This window comes from Astyanax mexicanus, chromosome 18 (assembly GCF_023375975.1).
Source record: "Astyanax mexicanus isolate ESR-SI-001 chromosome 18, AstMex3_surface, whole genome shotgun sequence".
NCBI lineage: Eukaryota > Metazoa > Chordata > Actinopteri > Characiformes > Acestrorhamphidae > Astyanax > Astyanax mexicanus.
This window is the reverse complement of record NC_064425.1, coordinates 16,150,672-16,176,993: the sequence shown is the minus strand read 5'-3', so window position 1 is coordinate 16,176,993 and position 26,322 is coordinate 16,150,672. Positions and strand designations below refer to the sequence as shown.

At 39.9% G+C, this 26,322-nt stretch overlaps 1 protein-coding gene across 2 annotated transcripts in view; it reads left to right on the top strand.

Moving 5' to 3' along the window:
* sez6b (seizure related 6 homolog b) overlaps nucleotides 1–25,720 on the top strand; it is a 316,013-nt gene extending 290,293 nt beyond the window's left edge. The window contains exons 10-18 of one of the 2 annotated variants that reach the window (XM_049466784.1): nucleotides 8,410–8,606; nucleotides 10,223–10,417; nucleotides 16,601–16,792; nucleotides 17,077–17,271; nucleotides 18,432–18,470; nucleotides 18,734–18,842; nucleotides 18,962–19,061; nucleotides 21,576–22,396; nucleotides 25,043–25,720. In XM_049466784.1, coding sequence (XP_049322741.1) covers nucleotides 8,410–8,606; nucleotides 10,223–10,417; nucleotides 16,601–16,792; nucleotides 17,077–17,271; nucleotides 18,432–18,470; nucleotides 18,734–18,842; nucleotides 18,962–19,061; nucleotides 21,576–21,611 — 1,063 coding nt within the window. In that variant the 3' untranslated portion in view covers nucleotides 21,612–22,396; nucleotides 25,043–25,720. Of the gene's footprint in view, nucleotides 1–8,409; nucleotides 8,607–10,222; nucleotides 10,418–16,600; nucleotides 16,793–17,076; nucleotides 17,272–18,428; nucleotides 18,471–18,733; nucleotides 18,843–18,961; nucleotides 19,062–21,575; nucleotides 22,397–25,042 lie in introns of both variants that reach the window. The other variant, XM_049466783.1, reaches the window with a different exon arrangement.
* Nucleotides 25,721–26,322: the final 602 nt, after the last annotated feature.

The window sequence follows — 26,322 nt, the reverse complement described above, 5'->3', positions numbered from 1 at the left end:
TCTCTGTGCTTCCATCTCTTTCTTTTTCTGTTTCTTTCTTCCTCTCTCTCCCCTCTGCCTCGGTTTCTCTCCTTTTTATCTTTCTTTCTCTCCCTCTCAGTCTCTCCCACTCCCCTTTTTTCCCTCTTGCTCTCGGCTTTTCTCCTTCCTTTCTGTCTATTTTAGGGTTTCTCCCTCTCTTTCAGTCTCTTTCTCTCTCTCTCTCTGTCCCTTCCTTCTGCCCTCCTACTTACAGTTCCCTCGCTCTCTCTTGCTTTTAGTTTTTTTGGTCTCTCTCACTATTTGTTTTTGTTCTTCTCATCCTCCCATCTTTCTCTCAGTTTCTTGTTCTCACCTCTGCCTCCCACCCCCATGTTATGTCTACCCCCACCCCTCTTATGGGAGACCCCCTTCCAGAGCTGGTCACCAATATTGGCAGCAGATATTGTAATACATAAATTACATATTGTAAACATAAATGTATGTCGAAAATCAATATCAGACTCATAGCTATGTAGAATAGTGATATTAGCTGCCTTTGATTATGATGTCTGACATCTTTCAAATGTCACGTCAACATTGTATTAAAGTAAAATAAGAATATTTAGCTGTGATCTATAGAGAATAAAAGCTGTCTGACATCAAATTGACATCCAGTGCCTGCTGGCTTAGTCTTTCTCTCTCTCTCTCTCTCTCTCTCTCTCTCTCTCTCTCTCTCTCTCTCTCTCTCTCTGATTCTCACTTACGCGTGAGCTGTCCCTCAGAGTGACGCTTTTGGCAGGCCAGTGATAATTCCGACCTCTCTTATCCCTGCAGACAGCAGGTCCAGACCCCGGCCAATGTTTAACTTGTTAATTAAAAAAAGAAGTAAAACACAGAAACTCATTTCTGCTCTTTATTTGAGCAAGCTTCAACCCTTTAGCTCTGTCTGATAATGTTGACAATCGGAATGAAAGTTTAGCCTCTTCTGTTTGTTTAGCGTTTAGCAGAACCGGCCCTGTCCAGCGCTGTCTGCTGACGCATACTGAAGCTTTCATTTTTCTCATCTCGGCCAATCCCGCCAGGTCTGAATTAAGTCCATTTTAAACAGGCGGCTTCGGTCCAAAGGCCAGCCGTAATCCTCTGCGGTTTTCATTTCACGCAGAGTTCCCCCTGCAGAGCTCTGTTAGTTACACTCTGAGCCTGTGACTGATTTAACCAGCACTGAAGGCAGGGCACATCCTCATACACACATACAAACCATATACCAACACGAGTGTAGCACTGACCCAGACCTAAATCAGAAATTGTAGGGACAGTATGGAAAACGGCAGTGGTTCTTACATGTAATTTGACTTTATTTAATTGATTGTAGACAGTATGAACCTAAGATGTTCAATGTTTTGTCTAGTATTCTTCTTTTCATTGGTTAAAATACACCTAGTCCTGTGTTTCAGGCCTGTAACACATAAAAAAGCATTTGCCACTTTGTAATTTTGCTATACTATGCAAGAATACAAAGTGATGAAGGTTGTATCATTGTTACATTTCTCGATTCAAAATCCTCCATTAATTTTCTATTGGAGACAGTTCATGTCTGGAGGCCAGCTGGTGCAGTACCCCTACCCTTTTCTTCAGCAGCCATGCTTGTTGTCTTGTTGAAAAATGCCTGGACATCCCTAGAAAAGATTTTGTCCAAATGTTTCAGGGTTGTCCAAAAAGAACTGCTCTATTGAGATCTACCAACAGATTTTCAGTGACCTTCAGCTTGTGCTTCATTGTATTGTGAATTTTAGGAAGCTTTTAATCTTTAATTTAAGCCTTTTAATCTTTGTTTGTTTTTACACTGACTGCAATATAAACCAAAAGAATTATCAATCCACCTCTTTCACCATCAATTAACCTCTTGCTTAACAGTTTTCATGCAATTCTAGATTTCTTTCTTTAAAAATACCTTTTTTTTAAATGCACTAGATACTTTTAGACTTTTTTGGGGGTGGTAAGGTCACAGAAAACTTTTCTTCTGATGGCCTTTTCATAAGGGCCATGTTTGTTTAGGTATTGCTAAACAAGCAATGAGTTGCTGTTATGTTGAGTGTTTTAATCTGCATTTCTAATAATCAATTGAGCCATTGTCTCCAAGTTTTTTTGGTCAGTTTTCCTGCCTTTCCTTGGTTACATATATTCCATAAACTGTGTTATTGATTACAGGATTTTGTGTTCAATTTCCAGGCTTAAAAAAAGCTGCCACCATTGGGTGCTTGAGTGATGGCTGCCCACCACTCCAGGCATGTGTGCTTACTGCTTACTATATCACTGTATGTGTGTGCTCACTAGTAGTATATAAGTATGTATTTACTACGATGGATGTGTTAAAGGTGCAGGCCACATTCTATCTGTGTATGGAATGTATATGCTGCCATGGCCCTAACAAGTCAAATAAAGACTAAAAACTCAGTTAGTTTAGGTAACTGGAGACATCACGTCTTAGGGTATCTGATTTTTTTGCATGGTCCATGTTTGCTTTCTCATGTAATTCATGTCTGTGGAGCAGAACTGCAAGCAGCCTGTTGAGCCTGTTGCACTTTGCTGGAGGATTTGATTGGGTTTGTAATTTGTTTATTTATTTGTTTATTTTCAGACAGGCAATCATTGGGGGTGGATTAGTCTGCATGAAACGCAGGCAGGGGGTTCTAAATGCTGCGCGCGAGTAGGGCTTGAGTGAAGCCGTACCTCAGGCAGCCGCGCTCGCCGGCTTGTGTAAATTGCAGGTGGGTGAAGGAGCAATCCACGGCTTAGGCGGTATGACAGTTGATGGATCCTCCAGGATTGCTTTTTACCTGAGGCCCTTCAAACGCTCTAGACAGAACTTTCTTTTTCAAACGAATCCCTCCCTTTCTTTGCAAAGTAAATCAAATAAAATCAATCTTTGTCTTTCTTTATTGTAAAAAAATTATATTGCCATCCCCTCGGAGATGCGGGAAAAGCAGCCCGGATTGGGGCTGTCGAGAAGTCTGGGCGGAAAAAAAGCGAATAAATCAGGCCGTTTTGTCATGCTTTAGGCTTTCTTATTTTTAAAAGCCCCTTCATTTGAAGGAAGACATCGGCGGTGGGAGCTGGGTGTGCGAGTTTAATGCATTCTGAAGGCGTGAGGTGGCATCTGTGCTGTGGGCCAAGTCAAGCCGAGCCTGTGTTTTTTGATTAAACAAAATGAAATTACTGCCAGCAAATAGAAAACATGATTGATTTTCTCAGCAGATACGGCGCGGCGGCTACGCAAAGCCTTGTTTAACTTTATCTCGACAAATCCAATATGAGCCGACACACTTTTCTCTCTCACTCTCTCTCTCGCCTGCTCACTCGAACGCTCGTCCTGAGAGCAGGTGAGGGCTTCTTGTCTTCAAACAGACTCCACATTTAAACACATCTCACACATGGTGGAGCGTAATGGCAGAAAAAAAAAGCAGGACGAAGAGGGTTGTGCAGGAGGATACAGCGATGACAGTGTATTAAAAATAAGCCCTTTGTTAAAATAATCTTCCTGTGTGTGTGTGTATGTGTGTTTGGTGAGTACGTGTGTGTCTTTTTGCCTCTGCCCAGCCGACGTCCGGTCTTCGTCTTGCCCGAACGCTGCTTTTGATGCTTGTGGAGCAAAGATGATTAATTATTCGCCTCCGCTCTGTAATGAGTTCCATCACCGGCCACTTGTGATTAATTAGGAACAAGCCCGAGTGTGTGTGCGTGTGTCACCTCGCTTTTGGACTAGTTCCTATTTGCTGGCCGGCCAGGTTCTGCTCTGAGTTCCTACACACAGAAACATAGAGTGAATAGATGTTAGAATGCTGCTTTATAACTGACAGGAAAAGGTCTGTGTTCTTTAAAGAAATACACTAGCCATGCCAGAAGTAATGTGACAGGAACTAGAATTGTATCTCATGACTCCCATGCCATGTCCCATGGAAGCTAAAGAATGCAACACTCACCTGTGGGATGTGCATTGAATACATGGCCAACTACCCCTCCCACTCATTAGGACTCCCCCTATCAATAGTGATGCCCCAACACCAGGAGGGAGAAGACTAGCCACTGCCTCTTTTCCAACTAGCCAGTGTGCTCGGTGGAAAGTGCATTGTCTCAGTTCCGATACACCAGCTCACAGACGTCTTGTGCTGATTGACATCACCCTTTGGAGTGATGTGTGGAGTGAGCACAATCTACCCACCCAGAGAGAGCAAGGCCAATTGTGCTCCCTCAGGGCTCCTGTAGCCAATGGCAAGCTACATGAATGGGATTCGAACCAGCAATCTCCTGATCATAGTGGCAGCGCTTTGCCTGGACAGTTCTAGACAGACACTGCCAGTCATGGTCATTACCATTCTGGTCATTACAACCTGTGGACAAAAAATACTGGGTCCCATTTGGGGAATCCATATGACTATGTTATCTGGGAAATTACTCAATAATATATTGTATAAATTTGATTAAATGCAAATATGTCACCTTGACCTAGAAGGAAGAGAGAAAACACAAGAATATAATATATTACCTTCACTCTACTACCACCCATGGCATCATTGCTCGTAGCTTTGTTGTACACCATTAAAAATGAGTGAAATACACCCACAATGAGAGAGTGCATGTTTGCAGCCTTAAGACAAATTTATAAAGTACTCTACGTAATGGCGTACAGTAATATTACTCATTCGTTTAGTGAGCAAAACAGCTCAGCTCAGAGACTGTAAACTATATACTGTAAGCTCTTGGATTTTTTCACCAGTGTTCAGTTGCTTGAAGCGTGTAAAGCTTGAGCATCTGTGACACTTGGCCAGTCTTGACAAATTGCTGGACAAAAAAAGCTATTTTTGGAAGAAAACCATGAATGGCTCAGATCAGATTTTTTTTTTTGTATCTCTTAACAGCTATTGTGTGCCAGTGATGGCGGTAGACATGAGTTTATCAAGGCTGATTTTTTTTTTTTATTACATGACATTACTGTTGATATCTGGCCTTTACATCTGTCAGACACAAAAAGGTAAAGGTTTTTTTTGACCACCTTTGTCGTGGCTTCAGCTGTCAGCCTCTTTAATGGCGCTGCAGAAGATTCAGAAGGTCATATGTGTTCCCCAGACCATTCAGACTGTTCCTCTCTTCTCTGCTTTGCTCCATATACTCCATATTTACATTTCTCACCAAGATTTTCACTCATTTTACCCCCAACAATACGAGCTGAAAGGAGAGCGCTGTCGGACAATAGATAAGACGTTTGTGACAGTGGTGTTGAGGAATACAGGAGCATCTGTCTTTACAGGATTAATAATTGCTGAGATAATTGAAACGGTTTGTCTCCAGAGTCGGTGAAGCTGTCCTAAGCGGACAGTTGGAAGAGGCAGGTGACATCAGTCTTTTGTCATGCTGTCTGTGCTCCTGAGATTGCTACAGCCGGGTTACAGTGTGCTCTGACGCTGGCTGCTGTACCCAGAGAAATTGATTTTCCAGCTATTTCTAAAGATTAGGCTGGACAGCAGAGGAACATAATGGTAACTAAGAAACCTCCACTTTCGCTGTCTTGCTGCCGCCGGTTCATTTGTTGTGTGCGCTTTGTCCAGAGCAGGAGAGACACCTAGAGAGACAGCAGAATGTGGCAAACTATTTTCAGGCAGTGATGTAAACCCAGTGCTCTTTAGGGATTGCAGCAGGAGGCTAATGCCAATGTGAAGCTGTTTGTTAATGACTGTGAAAAACAAACTAGTGCAAATAACAGGAAATAAGATTTTTTTTACTGTATACTTTTGCAAACATGGCTAGGTAGCTAACGCCCTTATGTTTATATTAATCTAATTTAATGCCTACTTTGAACAATATTATACTCTGAAATATCGTGCCATATCACCCACCCCTAATTATCACATCAGGGTACTACTTTTTTCAAGACTGTCTGTGTGCAACAGGGGCTTCACAGTGCACATGCACCTCCAAGCCCCAGAAATGCACTCTCAAGCCCCAAACCTTCAGTGGCCAATGAAACTGGGTGTGTTCAGTCATAGAAGAGATCAGTATGAACATGTGGGTAAATTGAATGCTGATATCACTTTAGCCAAGTAGCTAACTACTTATTAAATGTAAATGTATCAACGTTTCAGGTAGATTGTTTTAGCTTCTATGAGTAGCTAGCTAGCTAGCATATTTTTATTGCTAAATTGCGACATGTCAGTTATAACAGTAGCAAGAAGTTAACTGGTTAGGTTGGCTAACTAGCTTACCTAATTGCTAATCAAGCTAACTAGCTATCTACAGCATAACAGTAAGACAAAACATAGACACTAAAGCTTAAAACATTTAATATTCATGGGTTTACCTAACAATCAGTCCACCCACAATGCAACAACTTGGGGCTTGAGAGCGCATTTCTGGGGCTCGGTAGTGCATGTGCACTGTGAAGCCCCTGTTGCACACAGACCCCTCTCACTTTTTTGCTGTTTTCAGCAAAAGGGAAATGTACACTGTTCTCATTTCCTGTTATATATCTACTAGAGAAAGATTATATCTGTTCAGTATCATTTATTTTACTTTAATCCTGGATATATGGAGCTATTTGGAGTGCATTATTAGTATCATGAGTAGTATCATTCTGTTTCATTAACGTCTGTTATAAATCCGATGAAAATTCTTGTGTTTTTCAATATCTCAGTTAGGTATGTGCCATATCATATGATATGCAATTAAAAAACAATATATTTTTTATTTTGCTGCAGTAGCGAATTCTTAAAATATATTTTTTTATGTTTTCAATGTTTTGTCATATCGCCAAGACTATCGTTATCGCAAATATTGCCATGCAATATCATGATATTATTTTAGAACCATATCGCTCACCTCTAGTGAGCACTGAAATAACCATTTATGGTTGCATAAATGCATGCTTATTATCTTGAGCTAAAGTTTAAATAATTATGTATAACAACAAAAGAATTCCATTTTTGTTATATTTCAAATGATATTATCATTCCTTTGTTTAACAAAATACATGTTTATAAAATTGCCTTATATAGCCCTTGAAATTAGCATTACTCTTTAAGCGTGTTTTAGGGGCCAACCCAATGGATAATGGGAATTACATTTCATTTAGTTTTTATGTGACTGCTGGAATTGCATTATAGCCAGTCACTCTGAGTTATAGTCCAATGTCTAATCCCTAAGCTCTGTCTGGTTTTCTAGACACTCCAGTGACTGCTTAGCAACTGTTGCAATTTACATTTACATTTGTCTCAAGCCTTCCGTTATTTCACAGCACACCAGTGTGTGAACTGAAACCTCACACAGATCAAAAGATAATGGTTCTGTAAAAGCATTTACAGTCATTTTCACATGTCATTGTCTGTTTTCCACCTTAAGTTAAGTCATCTGTGGTCTGATAAGGTGGTAGTAATTACACAGCTCTTTTTCAGTACATTTACAAAAAGCTATACAGTGGTACGCTTTAAGCAGTAAGCTAAGTTTACTAAGATTCTTTTCTTTTCTTATTCTGCTGTACGTTTTGAACACCATTAAGCCAGGCTGACATTGTAATAATTTTTTTTTGTCGGTTGCGTTGTGGAAAGTTCACACTGTGACATAGGGGCTCACACTGCATGACAAACGCAGCCTGTAGGCGGAGCTTTCAGCAGAAACAGGGTCGCTTCAAAGCATTTGGAGGACATCACTCCACAAGAAAGGCTTTTTTATGGGTATATTTGTCGTTAATTTTGTGAAAACAGGTCAGGGTGTTAAAAAAATGGGTCGCAGGACAGCTCACACTGTGAGACAAGCAACCAAAATTTCTGACATTCAGTAGATCCAGGGTTTTTTCAAGGCTTTTGGGAGCGGTCACTCCACAAGAAAGGCTTTTATGGGTATATTTGCACTGAATTTTGGGGAAACAAAAATTTCTAGCATGTCAGAAATCCCTTCTTGCGTCCACTGCTCATACGCAGCTCATTTAGGCAATTAATTGAACATCTCTTCCCCTCTTACACTGCACAATGAAGCAAAAATTTGGCCCGATCATGAAATTTTGTCACATCCAACCAGATCGGGCTTAAAATTGGGCTAAAATCACACAGTGTATGTCTGGCTTTAGGGCTCATTGTGCTCAGCGTTAAATACAGGTATGTATCTGAATGGAGATTTTTTTTTGTCTTTCTGACTTCTTTATGTCTGTATTTGTGCAAATTCTGTAAAAGCTTATGGATATGGACACAATGGAGCATGTCCATTAGACATGATGAGGCAGTGTAGTCAAAAGTTCATGAAAAAAACACAACCTCAACCTTTTTTTTTTGTCATAAGAACAAAAACGAAGAAATATGAAGGAGTAAAATATCTCTAAGAAGCAAGACCAATGACCACCCTGTAGTTACCACAGTACATGTTGGTACATGAGGTTAAGTATAGATGTTCTCTGTGTGTCTGTAGCCTCCACATGGGAAAGAATGACCTGTTGACCTTCTATGATGGAGATGACCTGACGGCAAAGATCCTGGGGCAGTACAGCGGCTCTCGGCCGCGCTTCAAGCTCTACACGTCCACGGCTGACGTCACCATCCAGTTCCAGTCCGACCCGGCCACCAACATTTACGGCTACAACAACGGCTTCGTGGTTCACTTCTTCGGTAAGAGCTCGCTGTTGTGTAGAGGTTTCGGTTCAGCACGGATGTGTTACTTGCTCTACTAAGATGAACTGGAGAGAAAAAAAAAAGAAGTAAAAAAACACTGTATAGCTCCTTCATTGCCAGCGTTGGAGAAACTGTTGGGCACTTATATTAAAAGCGAAGCACATTAATTAACTGCTCATTAGAGTTATAGCTGGAACACCATGGGGACCCCCATCTCTCCTCTGTGCCATACTCATTTATTACAGTGCTACTGCGGCTACTGTGGGCAAGACATGTCTGGGCTGGGAAGCTGGGAAAAGAGAGAGAGAGAGAGGGGGAGAGAGAGAGAGATTGAGAAGGAGAGAGAGAAGAAGGAAGAAAGAGAAAAGAGAGACATAGACTTGCTTTTAACTCCAGCACACTTTTCTCTGGGATGGAGAACAGCCTGCCATTCCATCGCTTTCCCGCTGGTGCCAAACTATAAAACGAGATCAGATAAGACATAATGAATTCCATGCAGAACGCGGGCGAGGAGGCAGCGCAGGAATACAGATAGAGGAGAGAGAGAGGAACAGAACAGATTATTTTGCAGTCCCATCACACCCTGCGTGGGGGGAGAAAACTGTTTGCCAGGTATTGCAGGTGCACGGGCACCGGCCTCGCAGATACGCAAACGATTACTAGACGTGTTTGTACTTATTAGCCGCGACCGCTGAGAGCAGTGCCTTCGCCAGCTTCACCATGATCAGAGTGGGCATCAGCAAACCTCCTGGCAGCCATTGCTCGGCCTCGTTTCATACGCTCACTGCCAATCCATCGCCGTCTGATTAGCACACTGTGCTGCGTCTCTAGTTTATCAATTGGACCGTGAGAAACACAAACACTTAGGCCAGAATTCTGGTTAACACGGTTTTAACCTTACTCCAAATACAGACCATCAGCCAAGGCTTTTCTGGTTTTGTACTGGAGCTTCAAAGCTAATAGAAATTACAACAGTAGCAAAGGGGGTCTTCTTCTCTTCACGGCCCCATGTTATCTCTTCATAATTTAGCAAACAGCGCTATATTTCCAGAGCCTAGTATTCTCACATCCGTGTGTTTCCTTGTTGAAATGTTTGGAGTGTAAGTGTTCCGACAGCCCTATGTTTAATCATGCAAAAAAAAAAAAAAAACATGGAACACATATTGAGTTTGCTCAGAGTCTAAAGTAGAGTTTAAAGATACAGTATCACAACAACCATATCAGTCAGCTTGCTGATTGTACTAAGAGTGGAGAACAGTCAGCATAATAGAAACCCTCCTAGATGTGGAGATCTGCAAAAGTGTAGTAGCAAAGCCATACAATCACAATTACAGTAAAAAAACACGTTTCTGCAGGGCTGTGCAGAGACCTTCGTAGGGGCAGGTGCTCAAAGTTGGGGAGAGGGGTGAAATATTTCATTCAAAAGGTGGGGGGGGGGAGCTGGCAGAATATTTCAGTAAAGAACGGGGGGGTGGTGGCCGGGGTAAAAGGTTAAAATGGTGATCTGACCTTTGATTTCAATGGTCTTTAACCATTCAAAGACATAAGAGGTTGATTGAACGGTCTTGCCTTTTAGGACTTTGGTCTTATTCTCTTCATCTCTGTCTTTGCAGAGGTTCCTCGTAATGACACGTGTCCAGAGCTTCCAGAAATCACTAACGGTTGGAAGACCACATCTCACCCTGAGCTTGTGCACGGTACAGTCGTCACCTATCAGTGCTACCCGGGATTTGAGGTGGTGGGCACCGAAATGCTGATGTGCCAATGGGACCTGACCTGGAGTGGGGACCTGCCCACCTGCGAGAGAGGTGAAACACACAAATACACATTGTATTGTACATTAAATGATACAGCTCTGGAAAAAATAAGAGACCACTTCAGTTTCTGAATCAGCTTCTCTGATTTTGCTATTTATAGGTCTATGTTTGAGTAAAATGAACATTTTTTCTCCCAAAATTTCTCCCAAATTCCAAATAAAAATATTGTCATTTAGAGCATTTACTTGCATAAAATAAAAAAAATGCTGAAATTATAAAAAAGGATACAGAGCTTTTAGACCTTAAACAATGCAAAGAAAACAAGTTCATGTTCATAAAGTTTTACAAGTTCAGAAATCAATATTTAGTGGAATAACTCTGTTTTTTTATCTCTGTTTTCATGCATCTTGGCATGTTCTCCTCCACCAGTCTTACACACTGCTTTTGGATAACTTTATGCCACTCCTGGTGCATAAATTTTAGCAGTACAACTGTACAAATAATGTACTTTTTTACACATAGGCAGACCCAACCTTTTGACTAGTACAGTTTGAGTGTAGGCATACACACTCTGACACACACACACACACACACACACAAACACCCTTCCACACAGCCGTTGTTCCTCACATCCATTTTCACACTGCTCTCAGAGAGATCTAGAGTGGCCATTGATCAGAAGCAAAGCTGTAGGCAGCAACTAGATGGCCTTTTGAATTCCATTTGAGGAGCTGGATTTTACAAGGGTCTCTCCCAGAGCAGCCCTGCTCAAGGACAGTAGAGAGAGAGAGAGAGAGAGAGAGGAGAGCATCATGGGTAATGGCTCACATTTCTGCTGGGTGAGACTTCTCATACCGAACGTACAGGTTTCCATTCACAGCCTCTCTCTCGCGCTCTCTCTCGCACACCCACTCACACAGAGCTCCACGACACCTTTTTTTTGTGCTGCTTTGGCGAGTGTGCGTGGCAGCTCTTGTAGCTGTCCTCTGGTAAAGCCTCCAGGGGTCCCTGCAGGCACAGTGTTTCATCAAAGGCGAAAGCGGGACGGCTGCAGTTCTTGTTTTTTGTTATAGCCATTGTCAGCGGCGTCCTGAGGATTAAACGTCGGCCGGCTCATTGTGCAGGCCGACGTGGACCTGTGTGCTTTGTGAGTGGGCAGATACACTGCAGCCTGTCCACACACACACACACACGCGCGCACACACACACACACACACACACAGATGCCAGCTTATAAAATTAATTGGACAGGTTCATAATAGTCTACATCAGTGCCCCTGTTACAAAACCGCAGCTCTAGAAGGATGACAACTTTTCAAATAGAACTTCATGTTATAGAATAATTAATTCCAAGCTATTTTCTGGCCATTTCTGTCACCCCATTGGCAATTGGCATTAAAATAACGATTTTGTATACTCTATATTTGGATTTTTTGAGTCCATACTGGTACTGTGTATCGAATCAGAACACAAAAAAGCCTTGTTTGATGATAAGAATGAAACTAATGAGAAAACAATTTATAAAAACGGATAACCATAAACAAAAAAATAAATTAATTAATTAAAAATAGTGCTCCGAAAACAAATAAGAGACCACTTAAAAAAGGTTGAGTTCCTTTGATTTTACCTAATTAAAAAAAAACTCTGGAATATAATCAAGAGGAAGATAGATGATCACAAGCCATCAAACCAAGTTGAACTGCTTGAGTGGCATAAAGTTATCCAAAAGCAGTGTATAAGACTGGTGGAGGAGAACATGCCAAGATGCATGAAAACTGTGATTAAAATACAGGGTTATTCCACCAAATATTGATTTCTGAACTCTTTTTGAAATCTTTATGAATTTGAACGTGCTTTCTTTGCGTTATTTGAGGTCTGAAAGCTCCACTTTTTTGTTATTTTAATCGTTTCTCATTTTCTGCAAATAAATGCTCTAAATGACAATATTTTTATTTGTAACTTAGGAGAAATGTTGTCTGTAGTTTATAGAATAAAACAACAAATCTTCATTTGACTCAAACATATACCTATAAATAGCAAAATCACAGAAATCGAGTCAGAAACTGAAGTGGTCTATTAATTTTTTCTAGAGCCGTATTGTCAGGTCTTAGTGTGAACAGATATAGACAGTACTCATGCACTAAATCATGCTTAGAACTGGCGTCTATGGCTGATGTCTTCTGTGTGCTGCTGGCTGGGAGGTAGTGATAAGCCCTCGGTGACCATGGCACCATTCTTTGGCTCTAAAGCACACAAAAGAAGCAGCAGCAGCAGCAGAGCAGCAGCAGGGCTCTCAGACCGCCTCCCAGCATCTGCTCGCTTGCCCTTTTCCTGCCGGGGAAAAGAATTTGGGTTTGTGGGCTGAAACAAGGCCGGCATGTCTGTGGTAATCTTTTTTGTTTTGTGGCTGTGCCCTAAAGGACACAGGACTCTCCCTCTTCCTGGCCCTCTGACCACTGTCTTTACTAACCGTAAAAAAGTCAGAGGGGATTTGATTGACTGACTGACTGAGTTTCTTCTCAGCTCATATGATGGAGAGTTTTGTTAGCTTTAGTTAAGTTGGTGTCTAAAGGAAATACCTAAAAATATATACACTGTCACATAATATAAATTATAAACTACTAAGAAAAGGGGAAAAAATAACTTTCAAAGGAAGTCAATATAAAATATAATAAATAACATATTAAAAAACAGCAAAAATAGAGATACAAGGTTTTGTGTGTGTATTTAAATGCTTTTTGACATTATATGAAGTTGGCACTTGTTTTTATTTGTTCCATCCACTTCTCATTATGTATGAACCAATTGAAATGCTCCATTAATTTCCATTGAGAATTAAGTTTTTTTCCCTTTGCAAACTGATCCAGAATGCAGCAGCATGTCTGGTCTTCAACCAACCAAAACGGGCACATGTCACCCCGCTGCTCATTGAGCTCCACTGGCTACCAGTTGATGCTCGCATCAAATTCAAAACTCTTAAAATCGCCTACAAGGTGATGACAGAACAGGCTCCTTCCTACCTGCACTCACTCCTGAACGCTTACGCTACCTCCCGGCCGCTGCGCTCCTCCAATGAATGTCGCCTCGCTTTGCCTAACACACACACAAAGCAATCCAGACTGTTCTCATACAGAGTTCCCCAATGGTGGAACAAACTACCTTCCGCTACCAGATCAGGAGAATCTCTCGCTATCTTTAAGAAACTCCTGAAGACAGAGCTCTTCAAAGAGCACTTACTCTCCTAACACCTCTAACTAACTAACTACTTCTAACCCCATTTCCTCGTTCCCCTCCTTCACTTCTCTATCCCTTTATTTCCCTTCAACCTCCTTTAAGCCCTATCTAAAAATGGGTTATCTAAATTCCTATTACTTTTGTACTTCATTATTGTAAGTCGCTTTGGACAAAAGCGTCTGCCAAATGTAATGTAATGTAAAATGTAATGCAAAGTTGCTTTCTTGGAAATACAATTTTTTTGTGTGACATCAACAGGAATATATGTAGACAAATATAGCTCTGGAAAAAAATAAAAGAGCACTTCAGTTTCTGAATCGGTTTCTCTGATTTTGCTATTTATAGGTATATGTTTGAGTAAAATGAACATTGTTGTTTTATTCTATAAACTACAGACAACGTTTCTGTCATTTAGAGCATTTATTTGCAGAAAAAAGGCTAAAATAATTAAAAGACGCAGGAGTTTCAGACCTTAAACAATGCAAAGAAAACAAGTTCATATTCATAAAGTTTTAAAAGTTTAATCAATCAATACTTGGTGGAATAACCCTGGTTTTTAATCACAGTTTTTATGCATCTTGGCATGTTCTCCTCCACTAGTCTTACACACTGCTTTTGGATAACTTTGTCACTCTTAGTGCAAAAATTCAAGCAGTTCAGTTTGGTTTGATGGCTTGTGATCATCTCCCTTCCTCCTGATTATATTTCAGAGGTTTTCAATTTGGTAAAATCAGAGAAACTCATAATTTTTAAGTGGTTTCTTATTTTTTTCCAGAGCTTTATATTTTATATTTCACGAATAGCCTCATTTAGAGATACATTTGACTTTAAAATTTATGAAAGTGTTCTTTGTAAATATTCTATCTAACTGCATGCTCTCCTCCCGTTGCTGGGTTCTTCAGTTTATGTCTCTATCTGGGTGAAGTTTCCATGTTCTTCTGTGTCTGTGTGGGTTTCCTCCCACATCCTAAAAACATGATATGGTGATACAGTGAATTGATTACACTAAATTCCACTATTGTGTGTAAATGTATGTACGTCTGTTTGGCTGTTCAGATATGATTTGTCCTGGCTGTTACTTCTGTGCTGCTTGTGTGTTGGTTGAGTTTAGAGAATTGGATAATAGAAAGGCATCTATATAAGATTAGCAATCATTTATTCAACTGTTGTTTTTGTAATTAAACATACACAGTTTTGTGCTAATTTTATATGAATATAATACACATAATATAAATAAACAGCATTTAGATGTATTTATTTTTTTATCTAAATGCAAGAAGAGGTGTAAACACTGATTAATCATCCATGTCAAGGTTGTCCAATAAAGAAAGACATTCAGGGGCATTCCTTGTGCTTAAATTATTCAGCTTCATTCCAAAAGTCCTGTTTTATGAAATATCCCCAGGCCTCAGAACTACATAGTAATGTATTCAATCATAAAACATTATCAGTCTGCTAAGAAATGTCCAAACCACAACACCGCTGAGTCTGCCCTAGCCATGACTGATTACCAAAAGGTTGGCTTGTGTGGTTTGAGGCCAAAATGTCTTTATAAATATCCTTCCCCTGCGCTGATAAATCACAGCTAACTCGAGGCTCGTTTATCACATCAAGAGAATGTTATTTAGAAATAACTGAAAAGCCCAGTCATGTTTTAACAGCTATTTCCTTATAAATTAGCTTGAAAAACAGGTTTTGCAATTAAATTTTTCATCTTGACACTACAGTCCCTCCAGTGCAGATGAGAAAGTCTTGGGTAGTTTGGGCTGATGAAAGTGTTCAGTGCGCTGGCAGCTCAGCTCTGGTGTGGTCTCTTAATGACATCTAGTGGAGGAACTGAGCAGTGAAGTTCTTAGACTCACAAAAGCAAAGTCATGGCCTTTTCCAAATTTGGGAGTAATGTTGTCTGTAGTTTATAAAATAAAACAACAATGTTCATTTTACTCAAACATAAACCAATAAATAGCCAAATCAGAGAAACTGATTCAGAAAGTGGTCGCTTATTTTTTCAGATATATATATATATGTAAGGTCTGTTATACATGACAGCCATTATATTCCATTCTCACTCTCACATTTTGATTATTCAGTATAAAGGAACTCTGTACATGAAAGCACAACTAGTGGTGGAGAAGACAGGCTGAGAAAACATACCAAAAACACATCAAAATAAACCTCTAGTCATTGGATCATTCTGAACTGATACTAAGCTTCATGTTAAGTAAGAACCACAAGGCACTTAGCCCTATCAATAGTCAAGCCCATCCAATAGAAGACATCCACATACCTGTTGAAAAGGGATATACAATACCAGTCAGAAGTTTGGACACACATTCAAAGTCTCTGGCATTCACAAAACCCTGACATAAAAAAAACAACCCAGAGGGTTTGGTACAAGTTGGTGCTCAGAATGAAGGAAATTTAAAATATTCCATTTCTAAATATTTTCCGGCATTAGACATTTCTCGATAGTCCAGTGTCACGCCTAGAAGACATTACTACCCACAGTGGACAAAAAAGTGTGTGGTAATGATCGTGACTGACATTTTCTGGCTAGTGTGAACAGATCAAATATTTTGTTAGAAAGGACATGCACATTTAGTGCAGGAGGCTCTACACACTTTTCCTAATTTTTTGCCTGAAATCAGCCACCACCTCTTTTTAAATTGCTGAGTAGCATCACAGCACACTCGAAGGAAAGCACAGCGATCTGGTTCTGATACATCAGCTCACAGATGCCTTGTGCTGATCGACATCACCCTAGGAGTGATGTGAGGAGAGAGTGCTAACTACCCACCCAGAGAGAGCAAGGCCAGTTGTGCTCCCTAAGGGCTCCGGTAGCTGATGGCAAGCTACATGAACAGGATTCGGACCGGGATTCTACATGAACAGGATTCTCCTCCACTGGACCACTCTGAGCCCCTTAAATGTAATTTTTACTGTATTAAAATGATGGTAAGAAATTTTCATTGCCTTGTCTGTGTTTCTGTGTTTCCTCAGTGCTGTCATGCCCGGACCCCGGCACGGTGGAGCACAGCCGCAGGGTGATGTCCGGCCCGCGGCTCATCGTGGGCTCCACAGTGCAGTACATCTGTAACAAGGGCTACTCTCTGTCTGGCAACAGCCTCCTCTCCTGCTACCATCACGACTCCACCGGCCCCAAGTGGAGCGAGAAGCTCCCCAAATGCATCCGTGAGTACTCTTCACTCTTCACTCCTCACACTCCTAAAGAGCTGCACACACTCCATTAAGAGTGATGGGAGTTGCTTGATTTAGAGATTAATATTCCAGATCCAGTCTGAGCCACTTGCATTAATAATCATATATATTCTTCAAATATCAGACTGAGGACATGCAAATGATGGGCAACCAGTAGCATACTTATTTGTATTTATGTGCCCTGTATGTGTGTGTGTGTGTATGTGTGTGTGTGTGTGTGTGTGTGTGTGTGTGTGTGTGCACTCTCTTCTTCACAGCCGATACCTATGAACCGTGTAGGAATCCTGGAACTCCAGCGTTTGGTGTGCAGGTATCAGAGAAGCAGTTCTACCAGTCTGGAGAGACGCTGAGGTTTTCATGTCTCAGTGGTTATAAGCTTTTTGGAGAGTCCACTATCCGCTGTGTCCCCAGCCACCCTTCCAAATGGAGTCACCCACCTCCAGTCTGCAGAGGTAAAAAAAAAAAATATATATATATATATATATAAAATACACAAATAGATGTCAATTTTAACAGAACTAATCATAAAATAGTATTATTAGATTTTAAAAGATGAAACATTTCTTTGTAATTTTATACAGAAGTATTGCTTTAATGCTGCTAAATCTCAGTCAAATACAGTTTATAGCCACAAGAAAATGTGCATGAAAAAACATGTATTATTTTTTTAAATTGTGCTTCATATTAACAGTATTTGATCTGTCCATGTTATGCTCATAAGTGTATTTTTATAGGAACCATTGCTATCTTGGAGGGAAAAAAAAAAAAATATATATATATATATATATATATATATATATATATATAGAGAGAGAGAGAGAGAGAGAGAGAGAGAGAGAGAGAGAAAGAATACAGGCAAAAATCTCATTCTACCTATTTGTATCACTTAGATTTCAACTATATTACCGATATCAACTTTTTTTTGTTAGTTTGTTGGGTTTTTTTGCAAATATGAACTGCAAAACTGTTGTTGATATTAAAACAAATTCGATGTATGTGTTATGCATGCATCGTAAGTTAACTATATTTAGTCAATATGCTTAAACTACCCGAATTTTATTTCATCTGTTCTTACAAAATGTGCTAAAAAAGGTCTGAATGGCAGATTCATGATGTATTTTTAAACAGCAGAATTTTTCACAGCTCTGCTCTTATAATGATTATTTCATTGCCCTAATTTAAACAAATTAAAAGAAAATTACGAAAATCTTATAACCTCATTTAAACTTATTATATTACTATTATTTTTTAAATGGTATTTTATTTTGTTAAAGCTTAGTCAGCTACACTATGATGTAATGCTTTATTTAATGGATGAGGTAGTATTAAAAAGTTTTAGCGGTCATTAACAATAATGATAATCATTACACTGCATGCATTTCATTGTGAGATTTAAATAAAAACTTACATTTACCCAAACACAAGTTAATAAAGTTTTTCCTATCTACTATAAAGCTGTGGTGGCATATTACTCATTAAATCTAGAGTGGTGAATAATTGCTGCATAATAAGCGCAATGATTCATTAATGAATAATTACCCTGGAGTTTATTAATGTTTTCTCTTTTCTCTTTTTTCCCTCAAAATCTTTCATTTGTTTCTCCTGCCAGCAGCAGCAGCACTGGAGTATGTAAATGAACGCAGACTCGATGGTAAGCGCTTTAATTTTCAGATGCCTTAGATGAAAATATAAAAAAATATTGCGATACTGTGCTGCCTCTCAAGCATACACTTCTTTAAACAATGGCATTGAAAAAACTGTTTCAGTTTCCAGACGTATTAGTGTTTGCCAAAGAGATTTTGAAGGTCCTTTTTCGCTTAAAAATGATTAGTTATGGAACCAAAGCTACTTTTGGTCTTAATTGCTGCACAATCCAACATGTATCTAGGCTAACACTGTTATGGTTCTGTTCAGTGGCCAGAACAGATTTCAGCATGGAAGGAGTCAACATGGCCATCGCCATCTTCATCCCCGTGGCTATAATTATGCTGATCGTCATGTCAATATACTTCTACTTCTCAAGGTAAGCTTGATTAGCAGGCTGTCTGAAGCTTTTAGCAGATCTGTTTGATGAATTCAGTCTTCTTGTAAAGGATTTACAGACTACAGTATTGTATATTTTCTGTTGTTAATCTCGTTTAGAGTGCAGGGGAAGTCTCTTTGTTTGCCCATGTCATCATCACCACAGTACGATCAGATCAGAGGAGAGTCAGCCTTCGAAAACCCCATCTATGAGACTGCAGTAAGTAGAAGTCGATACATTGTTTACAATTGTACAAAATTATAAAATCAGGAGCACTTAGAAGAACAAAGACGGGGGATATACTAAGTGCAATTTCTATACCAGTGTAAAAGACAATGAAAAAGATTCTGCAAATCTACATGAGCTTGTTGGACATCCCATTCCCATATTATAACAAACTAATGTGCATTAACTGGCTCCAACCATATCTATATTAAGCGTATCCCTTCCAAAACACATACATTTTTAGGGTCAGGTGCTGATGGTGGACAAAAAGTCCTGGCTAGCGTTAGTCCCAAAGTTGTACAATGAGGTTGTGGCCAGGGCTCTGAAATTTCTCCTCATCAAATGTCATAATGGCCAGACACACGCAGATACCAAACATACAGTTTATTTACTGTATTAAAGAGCTAGGTTTACAGGAGTAGTAAGTGACAGGCAGGGTCAAGAACAGTAAGGCAGCAAATATAAACAACATACCAGAGTGTAGTCAGGCAAAGCAGAGTCATACATGGTAAATCCAGCAAGGAGAGGGTGAATGCAAAAGAGTAGTCAAATATACAAAAATGAGAAATACAAAATAGAGAAGGCAAGGCAAGAATCGAGAGTCGGAAAAAACAAAAACAAATTGGTAACAAAATGCAATAAACGCATTGAAGAAGAGCTAAATAACAAGATTTAATACTCGGCAAGGAACAGAGCAAACTACGGAGTATATCGTCGCCGTCCTATGAAAAACACATCTCCATTTTTGTCGATTTTTAGTTTGCTACATAATTTGAACAGACTCAAATTCTTGATGAATGGACCAATAGAAACTCTTCAAAATGACCTGAAATAAACTCTTTTTACATTGACTTCCGTTGAAAGTTTACAAGGTTTTTTCTCTCTCCTGTAAAGTTGCTGTTTTGGAGATAAGGGTTTTTCATTGGACAGTGACAATATACTGGACGGGCCAGGTGGAAACAATCAGTAACTGGGAGAGCCAGATCGTTATCATTGTAGCTCCACAGCGCTATATGCTCAGCAGAGTCAGTGAAGTTTGGTGTGAGTGCACAATAGTCACTGTGACCCAACAGTCAACACAACGCAAATATAACAAAGAGGCGGGATAGGAGCAACTCCTAGTTGCTTTGTGAACACAAAACCAACAAGTCACACCTAAATAAACACAAATCTAAAAGCCCATTAGCTTCTATGGATGACTTAAACAAACTTCCCCAAAGTCTCTCACCCACCAGTAGTCTCTGCTTACATATATCCCCTGTGTGAGGGCTGAACTAACCCTTATATGCTTCACCTGGGGCTCTTTATCCTTATCAACCCCAGGTGAGTGGCATTAGAGCAGTGTGTCTGGTACCATGGGGGCTGGCCCAAAGATGATCCCCAGCCCCCTCACTGCCACACTGATCAGACAGAACTAATGAAGACCTACTGTATGTATAGTTTATCTGAAGTAACACCTTCCTTCTCCACTCAAACATTCAAGTTGGGTTCAGGTTTCCACTTCCTTGCACGCATCTGGAGTGAAATTATGCTCCTGAAACACCATCTGTCTTACCATTTTTCAGACTCGTTTCACACATGTAATTAGGTGTGAAGTGACATTCTGGAGTTTAAATGAAGTAGAGAGAGAACACCACACCTTCATCCTCTCATCGTGAATGAGTGTAGAACCATTCTTAACCTCATGGTATTTTTGTGGTATCTGAGTACATGGTATTTTACACATAACTATATCATTACACTAACACCTGATGATGACCTGATGTGACTGACTAAATTGACAGATATATGCCATGAGAATGTAATGAGACACGAACCTGTATGGTGTCCCAAGATATTTGTCATGTCCCATTGATGCTAAAGAATGCTGCACTTGTTGGTTGTTGGTTCACATGGACAGTTCTAGCCAGACACTGCCGGTCATGATCATTACCTTCCACTGCACTGTGCACTGTACACTGTGGGTGGGGTGGTAATGCCTTCTATGACATTTTTCTATGAATTCTTCATACACATATGACACAGTGGGTATCATTGAGGTATGCTAAATACCTGCACTAGGGCTGCACGAGTTGCAGATTTTCAACTATATATATATATTGCAATATTAAACAATGCAGGTTCCATGACATCTCCAGCCCCGCCCCCACCCGCGCACTGTCTCACGTCTGGACCAATCAAGAGCTGAGTCAGTGCCGAGCTCTCAATAATAATAATAATAACAAAACCTCACAACTTATACAGATGTGGGCATTCCCAATCTTGTCCCTTTAGTAACACTTCCAACATGCTTAAGTTACATACTGCTACGTATCTCATCTGAATCCCCTTGAATTAATGTATAATGTTTTGAAGGGCAATGAATACAGGCAAATTCTGTCTTTACTTATTTCTGATGGTATTTCTACTTTTTATGTCTAAACCTGTTAAATCAGTCTCTTCTCCTCTCTCTCTCTCTCTGTCTGTCTACCTGTCTGTCACCTCATCCTCCCTTTTGCATCCCTGAAGAACAGTGAGGTAAGTGTGTCTGACAGGCCTCAGTAACATGAGCTCGATGCCTGTGTGTTAGAGGTTGCTTGTCCATGCCTGGTGTCAGAAGTGCAGTTAATTCTCACCTGCTGTTTGTACCAATCATCTCCTGACACGTTTCCCTGTGGTGCATGACACACTCCAGTGCAGCACTCTTTGACAGCAGTGTATCAATTTGTGTGTGTATATGTGTGTGTGTGTGTGTGTGTTTTTAAACCAAGTGGGTCAGGCAGTAGATCTGCAGCAAAAGTGGACTCATATACACCTCTAATAGAAGAAATATAAATGCTGTCTTTAGAGATAAACTCCCATGTCTGTTATTTTAAATCAGTTGAAGGCCTTTAGCTCTTTGGAAAAGCAAATCTGGAGTGTGTATTCCCAGCTGGATGTTTTCCTCAGCATGTACTTATTACACACACCTTAGTGTTAAGAGTTAGTCTGGGGAAGTTTGTCAAATGAAGTCAAGTGAAAACGTCATCACTGTTCACATCTTCACATTTCTTTCTTTCTTTCTTTCTTTCTTTCTTTCTTTCTTTCTTCATAAAGTGTTGGCATCTTTGACATGTTCTTTCTCGTTTTATGTGTGTATGTGGGGTTCTTTTTTTGGTGCCATCAGCTTAAGTTGGATTTTCATGACCTCTGCATTGCTTTTTTTTTTTTTCTTTGGACGGTTTCCTGTCTGAACAGAGACCGATCATTGTCCCCAGACACCAGCGATTCTTCCCTATAGGATACTGTTGTAATGACAAAGCCTGTAAGGAGAGTTGATCAGTGGAATAGCAGCATTTGGAGCAAAGCAGGTTGGGACCATTGGTGTGATGGGTGTCTTCTTTTTTATTTTTATTTTTCGCATCTCTTTCCTCTCCTCCTTCAGTTTACTTTTCCATCTGTGCTGGCTTTGGTTTTTATTTCCCTTCTCCTTATCATCAATAATTGTAATGTTTATATGCACACAACAGCTCAACTACGCTATTAGTTAGGCTAATATAAAATTATACAAACTATGATATTCAGAGGACTTGGTTAAAAAAATATACCTACACTGGGCGCCAAATGGTCCAGCAATGGTCTAATGCGCTGCCACTATGAAAGGAAGGTTGCAGGTTCGAATCCTGTTTATGTAGCTCTGCAATCAGCTGCCAGAACCCAGAGGGAGCAAAATTGGCAGGTGGGTAGATGGCGCTCACTCCTCATCACGCATGAGGCGACTGTGAGCGGATGTATCGGAACCTAGTCACTGCGCTTTCCTCCGAGCTTGCTAGCCGCTCAGGCAATGATGCTTTGGCAGCAGTTCGAAAAAGTGTCGGAGGAGGCGTGTGCTCGTCCGCATCCTCCTAGGGTCGCAGGCGCCACTGGTGATGGGGATGCCTAAAAGGGGTGGGACAATTAGATAGCCAAATTGGGAGAACATGAAATAAAATCTGAAATAAATAAAAATAAATAAATTATATGCCTAGACCAAATCATATTATACTATTACCACTTTATCAGGGTGTATCTGCCAAAAAAAGGCCAACATACAGTACAGTGTAAAAATCCAGTGAGGTCAGTTCAGATTTAAAACAATTATTGTAGACAAGTCAGAAATTAGAAACATGTTTCGAAGCTGTTTCAAAACAGATTCCAAAATCATCAGCTCAAATAACTCAGAGACATTTTTTCCAGGTGTAGCCACTCAAAAAAAGACAAAACTGACACTTAAAACAAAAAAATTGTCACAAAACAGGACAATAGTCACACTTGGCACAATAGTCACACCAAGCTCTCAAGCTTGAATCAGCATAAGGCCTTATGCAGTTAGGCTAACTAAGCCTAAACACTGAGTAAATATTTCTCAATCGATGTACATATCTCATGCTTGTTGATCAGTAGCCTTTAACCAAACCCGTACTAGACCTTTTGATCTTTGTATAAAAGCTATAGTCTTTGTATTAGTACGTCAAAATACTAGCCAAGTAATCCAATTTACACAATGTGTAACTGCCAGGTTTTAGGTCAGAGAATTCAATCAAATAGTACCATTTTATCTGTAGACCTCATCATATAATCACAACACCTATAAGGCCAACTTGGACCAAATGAAAAATAATTCTGCTTAGAATTATTGTCCATCCATTCTGTAGCACCACCTTGATGTCAATCAGGCTATGGTTAATAGCCTGAGTAGCAGGATGGTTTACTCCCAGATGAAAAAGGGTTGGTTGTTTCATTTTGGGGGTTGAACTAAAAATACATTTAGAATGTTTAGGCCACAACCCCATGCAACACCAAGTACAGATCAGATTTGTAGCTGCTGTTTATCCTTTTATCCACTAGATGCTGCCAGATTTAAAAGCATCGAGAAATTAACCTTTTTCTCGTACAGTTTAAAGAAAGCTTCACTGCCTACGTTTACATGCAGCCTAATAATCCATTAATAATCAGACTAATAGCTCAATCTGAATAGAGCCCGCCATGTAAACAGATTAAGGCCATTCGGAATACAATTTCTATCAAATTGAATGAGGTGGAAAATCCTTTAAATAGTTTGTTAAATAGAAGAATAATTGCCTTGTAAACACCTGTACCCGATTAGATCCCCAATCAGAATTATTAAATACATATGGCTCATGACGGTTTACAAAGTTTACAAAGCTGAACATTACTCCTCAGATTCATCCACTGGTTCTTAGTCATGGGTGGTGGGACTGGCATCTAACTCACCTGCCTCAGAATGTTTTTGCAGACATGGATGGCATAAGCTCTTCGTCTCACCCCTTCTTTAACAAGGATATATGAATTAAATCGTCCTGAGTTCGCCATCATTTTAACACTGTTTAAAAAAAAAAAAAAAAATACCAACAGCCAACCCCCAGAAACATAGCTAGTTACTCAGTTGCTGTTGCTCCTCTCACGCTGGCTAGCATCACGTGATGATCGTTGTCGTTGTCATGGTTACGTGTACACTAAGCCACAGTACACATGTGCATCATGTTTGATCAGATTACTTGTAGCATGCATATAAACGGAGAGTTAGACTCGACTTAGATTATTGGGGAAAGTGTACATATAAACACCACAATCAGATTCTAGAATTGGAATACATTCATTCGGATTGGAGGAAAGCTTTGCATGTAAACATTTGTAGCCATTGTTTCAGAAAGCTTCAAATGCTGATGAAGAGTATGTTTTTAAAATGTTTGTAATAAAAAAATATATAATTTTTTTTTTGTCTTTGTCAAGTAGTTTTGAAAAATGTTGGGTCTAATAAACTGGTCTTTTCACATGGCCATTTTTTAGATTTGCAGTCTTGCTCAGGCTGATATCAGAGCGCAGGTGTGCATATAAATGTAATTACTGTGGTTGATGTTACTCCTGCTTAGATTAGGTTATAATGAATTTTAGAGCTTGTTTGTACTTCCCTGCTTTTCTGACTGTGCACATATGTGTATGTTTCTGATCTACAGGACACAAGAGAGTACGAAGTCTCCATTTAGACACACTGCTGACGTCCACCCTGAGGGCCGCTAGGCCTTCTTCCTTGTGGAAGTTCCTCAGCACTCTCACCTCCTTCGTGACCTCCTCCGATCTTCCTCTCTCACCTCCTCCGATGTTCACCTCCAATCTTCACCTTCCTGTCATCCTCCTCTCCCGGTCCGCTGTAAATATCCCCTCGAACACCGACTGAGAACTTCCACAAGCGCTGGAAAGAGAGTGGAGAACATGATCTTATTTTTGTAGAGATCAAATAGCAGTGGCCTAGCAGCAGCAGTGCTTGTACAGTTTTTATCCAGTGACGGAGCCGACAGAACCAAACGAAGCTATACTGGAATCTGAAAGACTGTCATCCAGTCAATTGATGTCTCGCTATATATAAGGATTTTTATTTATTTATTTGATTGTTCTTATTATGATTATTTATTTAATTGTTACAGTCTTGTTGCTTCACAACTACAGAGAGGCTGTGATGAAACATGTAGAACAGCAGGAAAGACTTTTTTGTTTGATTTATAAAATGAATAAAGTGGGTTAAGATCTGATGGTATGGAAATATTATTTTGAAAACTGAATAAAGTATCGAAATGATTTCCTGTATGTATAACATGCACACTTTTGGCAAATAAACATATGCATGTTTTATAATATTCATTTCTCTGTTTTCTGTACTTTCAAAAAATAGAAAGAGTAAATGCTTACAGTTAATAGTGTGTTCAAATGGTTGTTGACATCTCTTCCACAATGAATAAATACAGTAAATTTAAATTGCACCCACTGCTGACAGATGAGTAAATGCATACACCTAGCTAGTCTAGTCACTGTAGAGAGAATAATAATAATAATTGCCAAGAGAATAAAAATCCTGGAAGCAAATAAAAATGAACTATTGGTATCATAATGCCTAATGCATTCAGCATTGATCTGTAGAGCAGCGAAACTGTGTTCTCTAGAATTGAGGTGCTCTATTCAATACTTTTTGGATGATAAGCAGGTGTACCTCATGGACAGGGCCTAAGTGGAGTTATGTGTCATAACTAAGTTTTGGGAGTGAGCCACGCCCTCACTCCTCCCACTTCCATCCCTATTTAAACAGTCACTTCCTCTCTACCTACTCATTGAACAAACCTCGCACCCACCTCCTCCCCATCTTCCTCCTTCTTTAATTTTATTCTCTTCTCATGTTTCTCTTCATGAGAGGGGGGGCTTCGGCTTCACGCTTTACAGCGAAGCTGCCCCGAACTCCATCCCA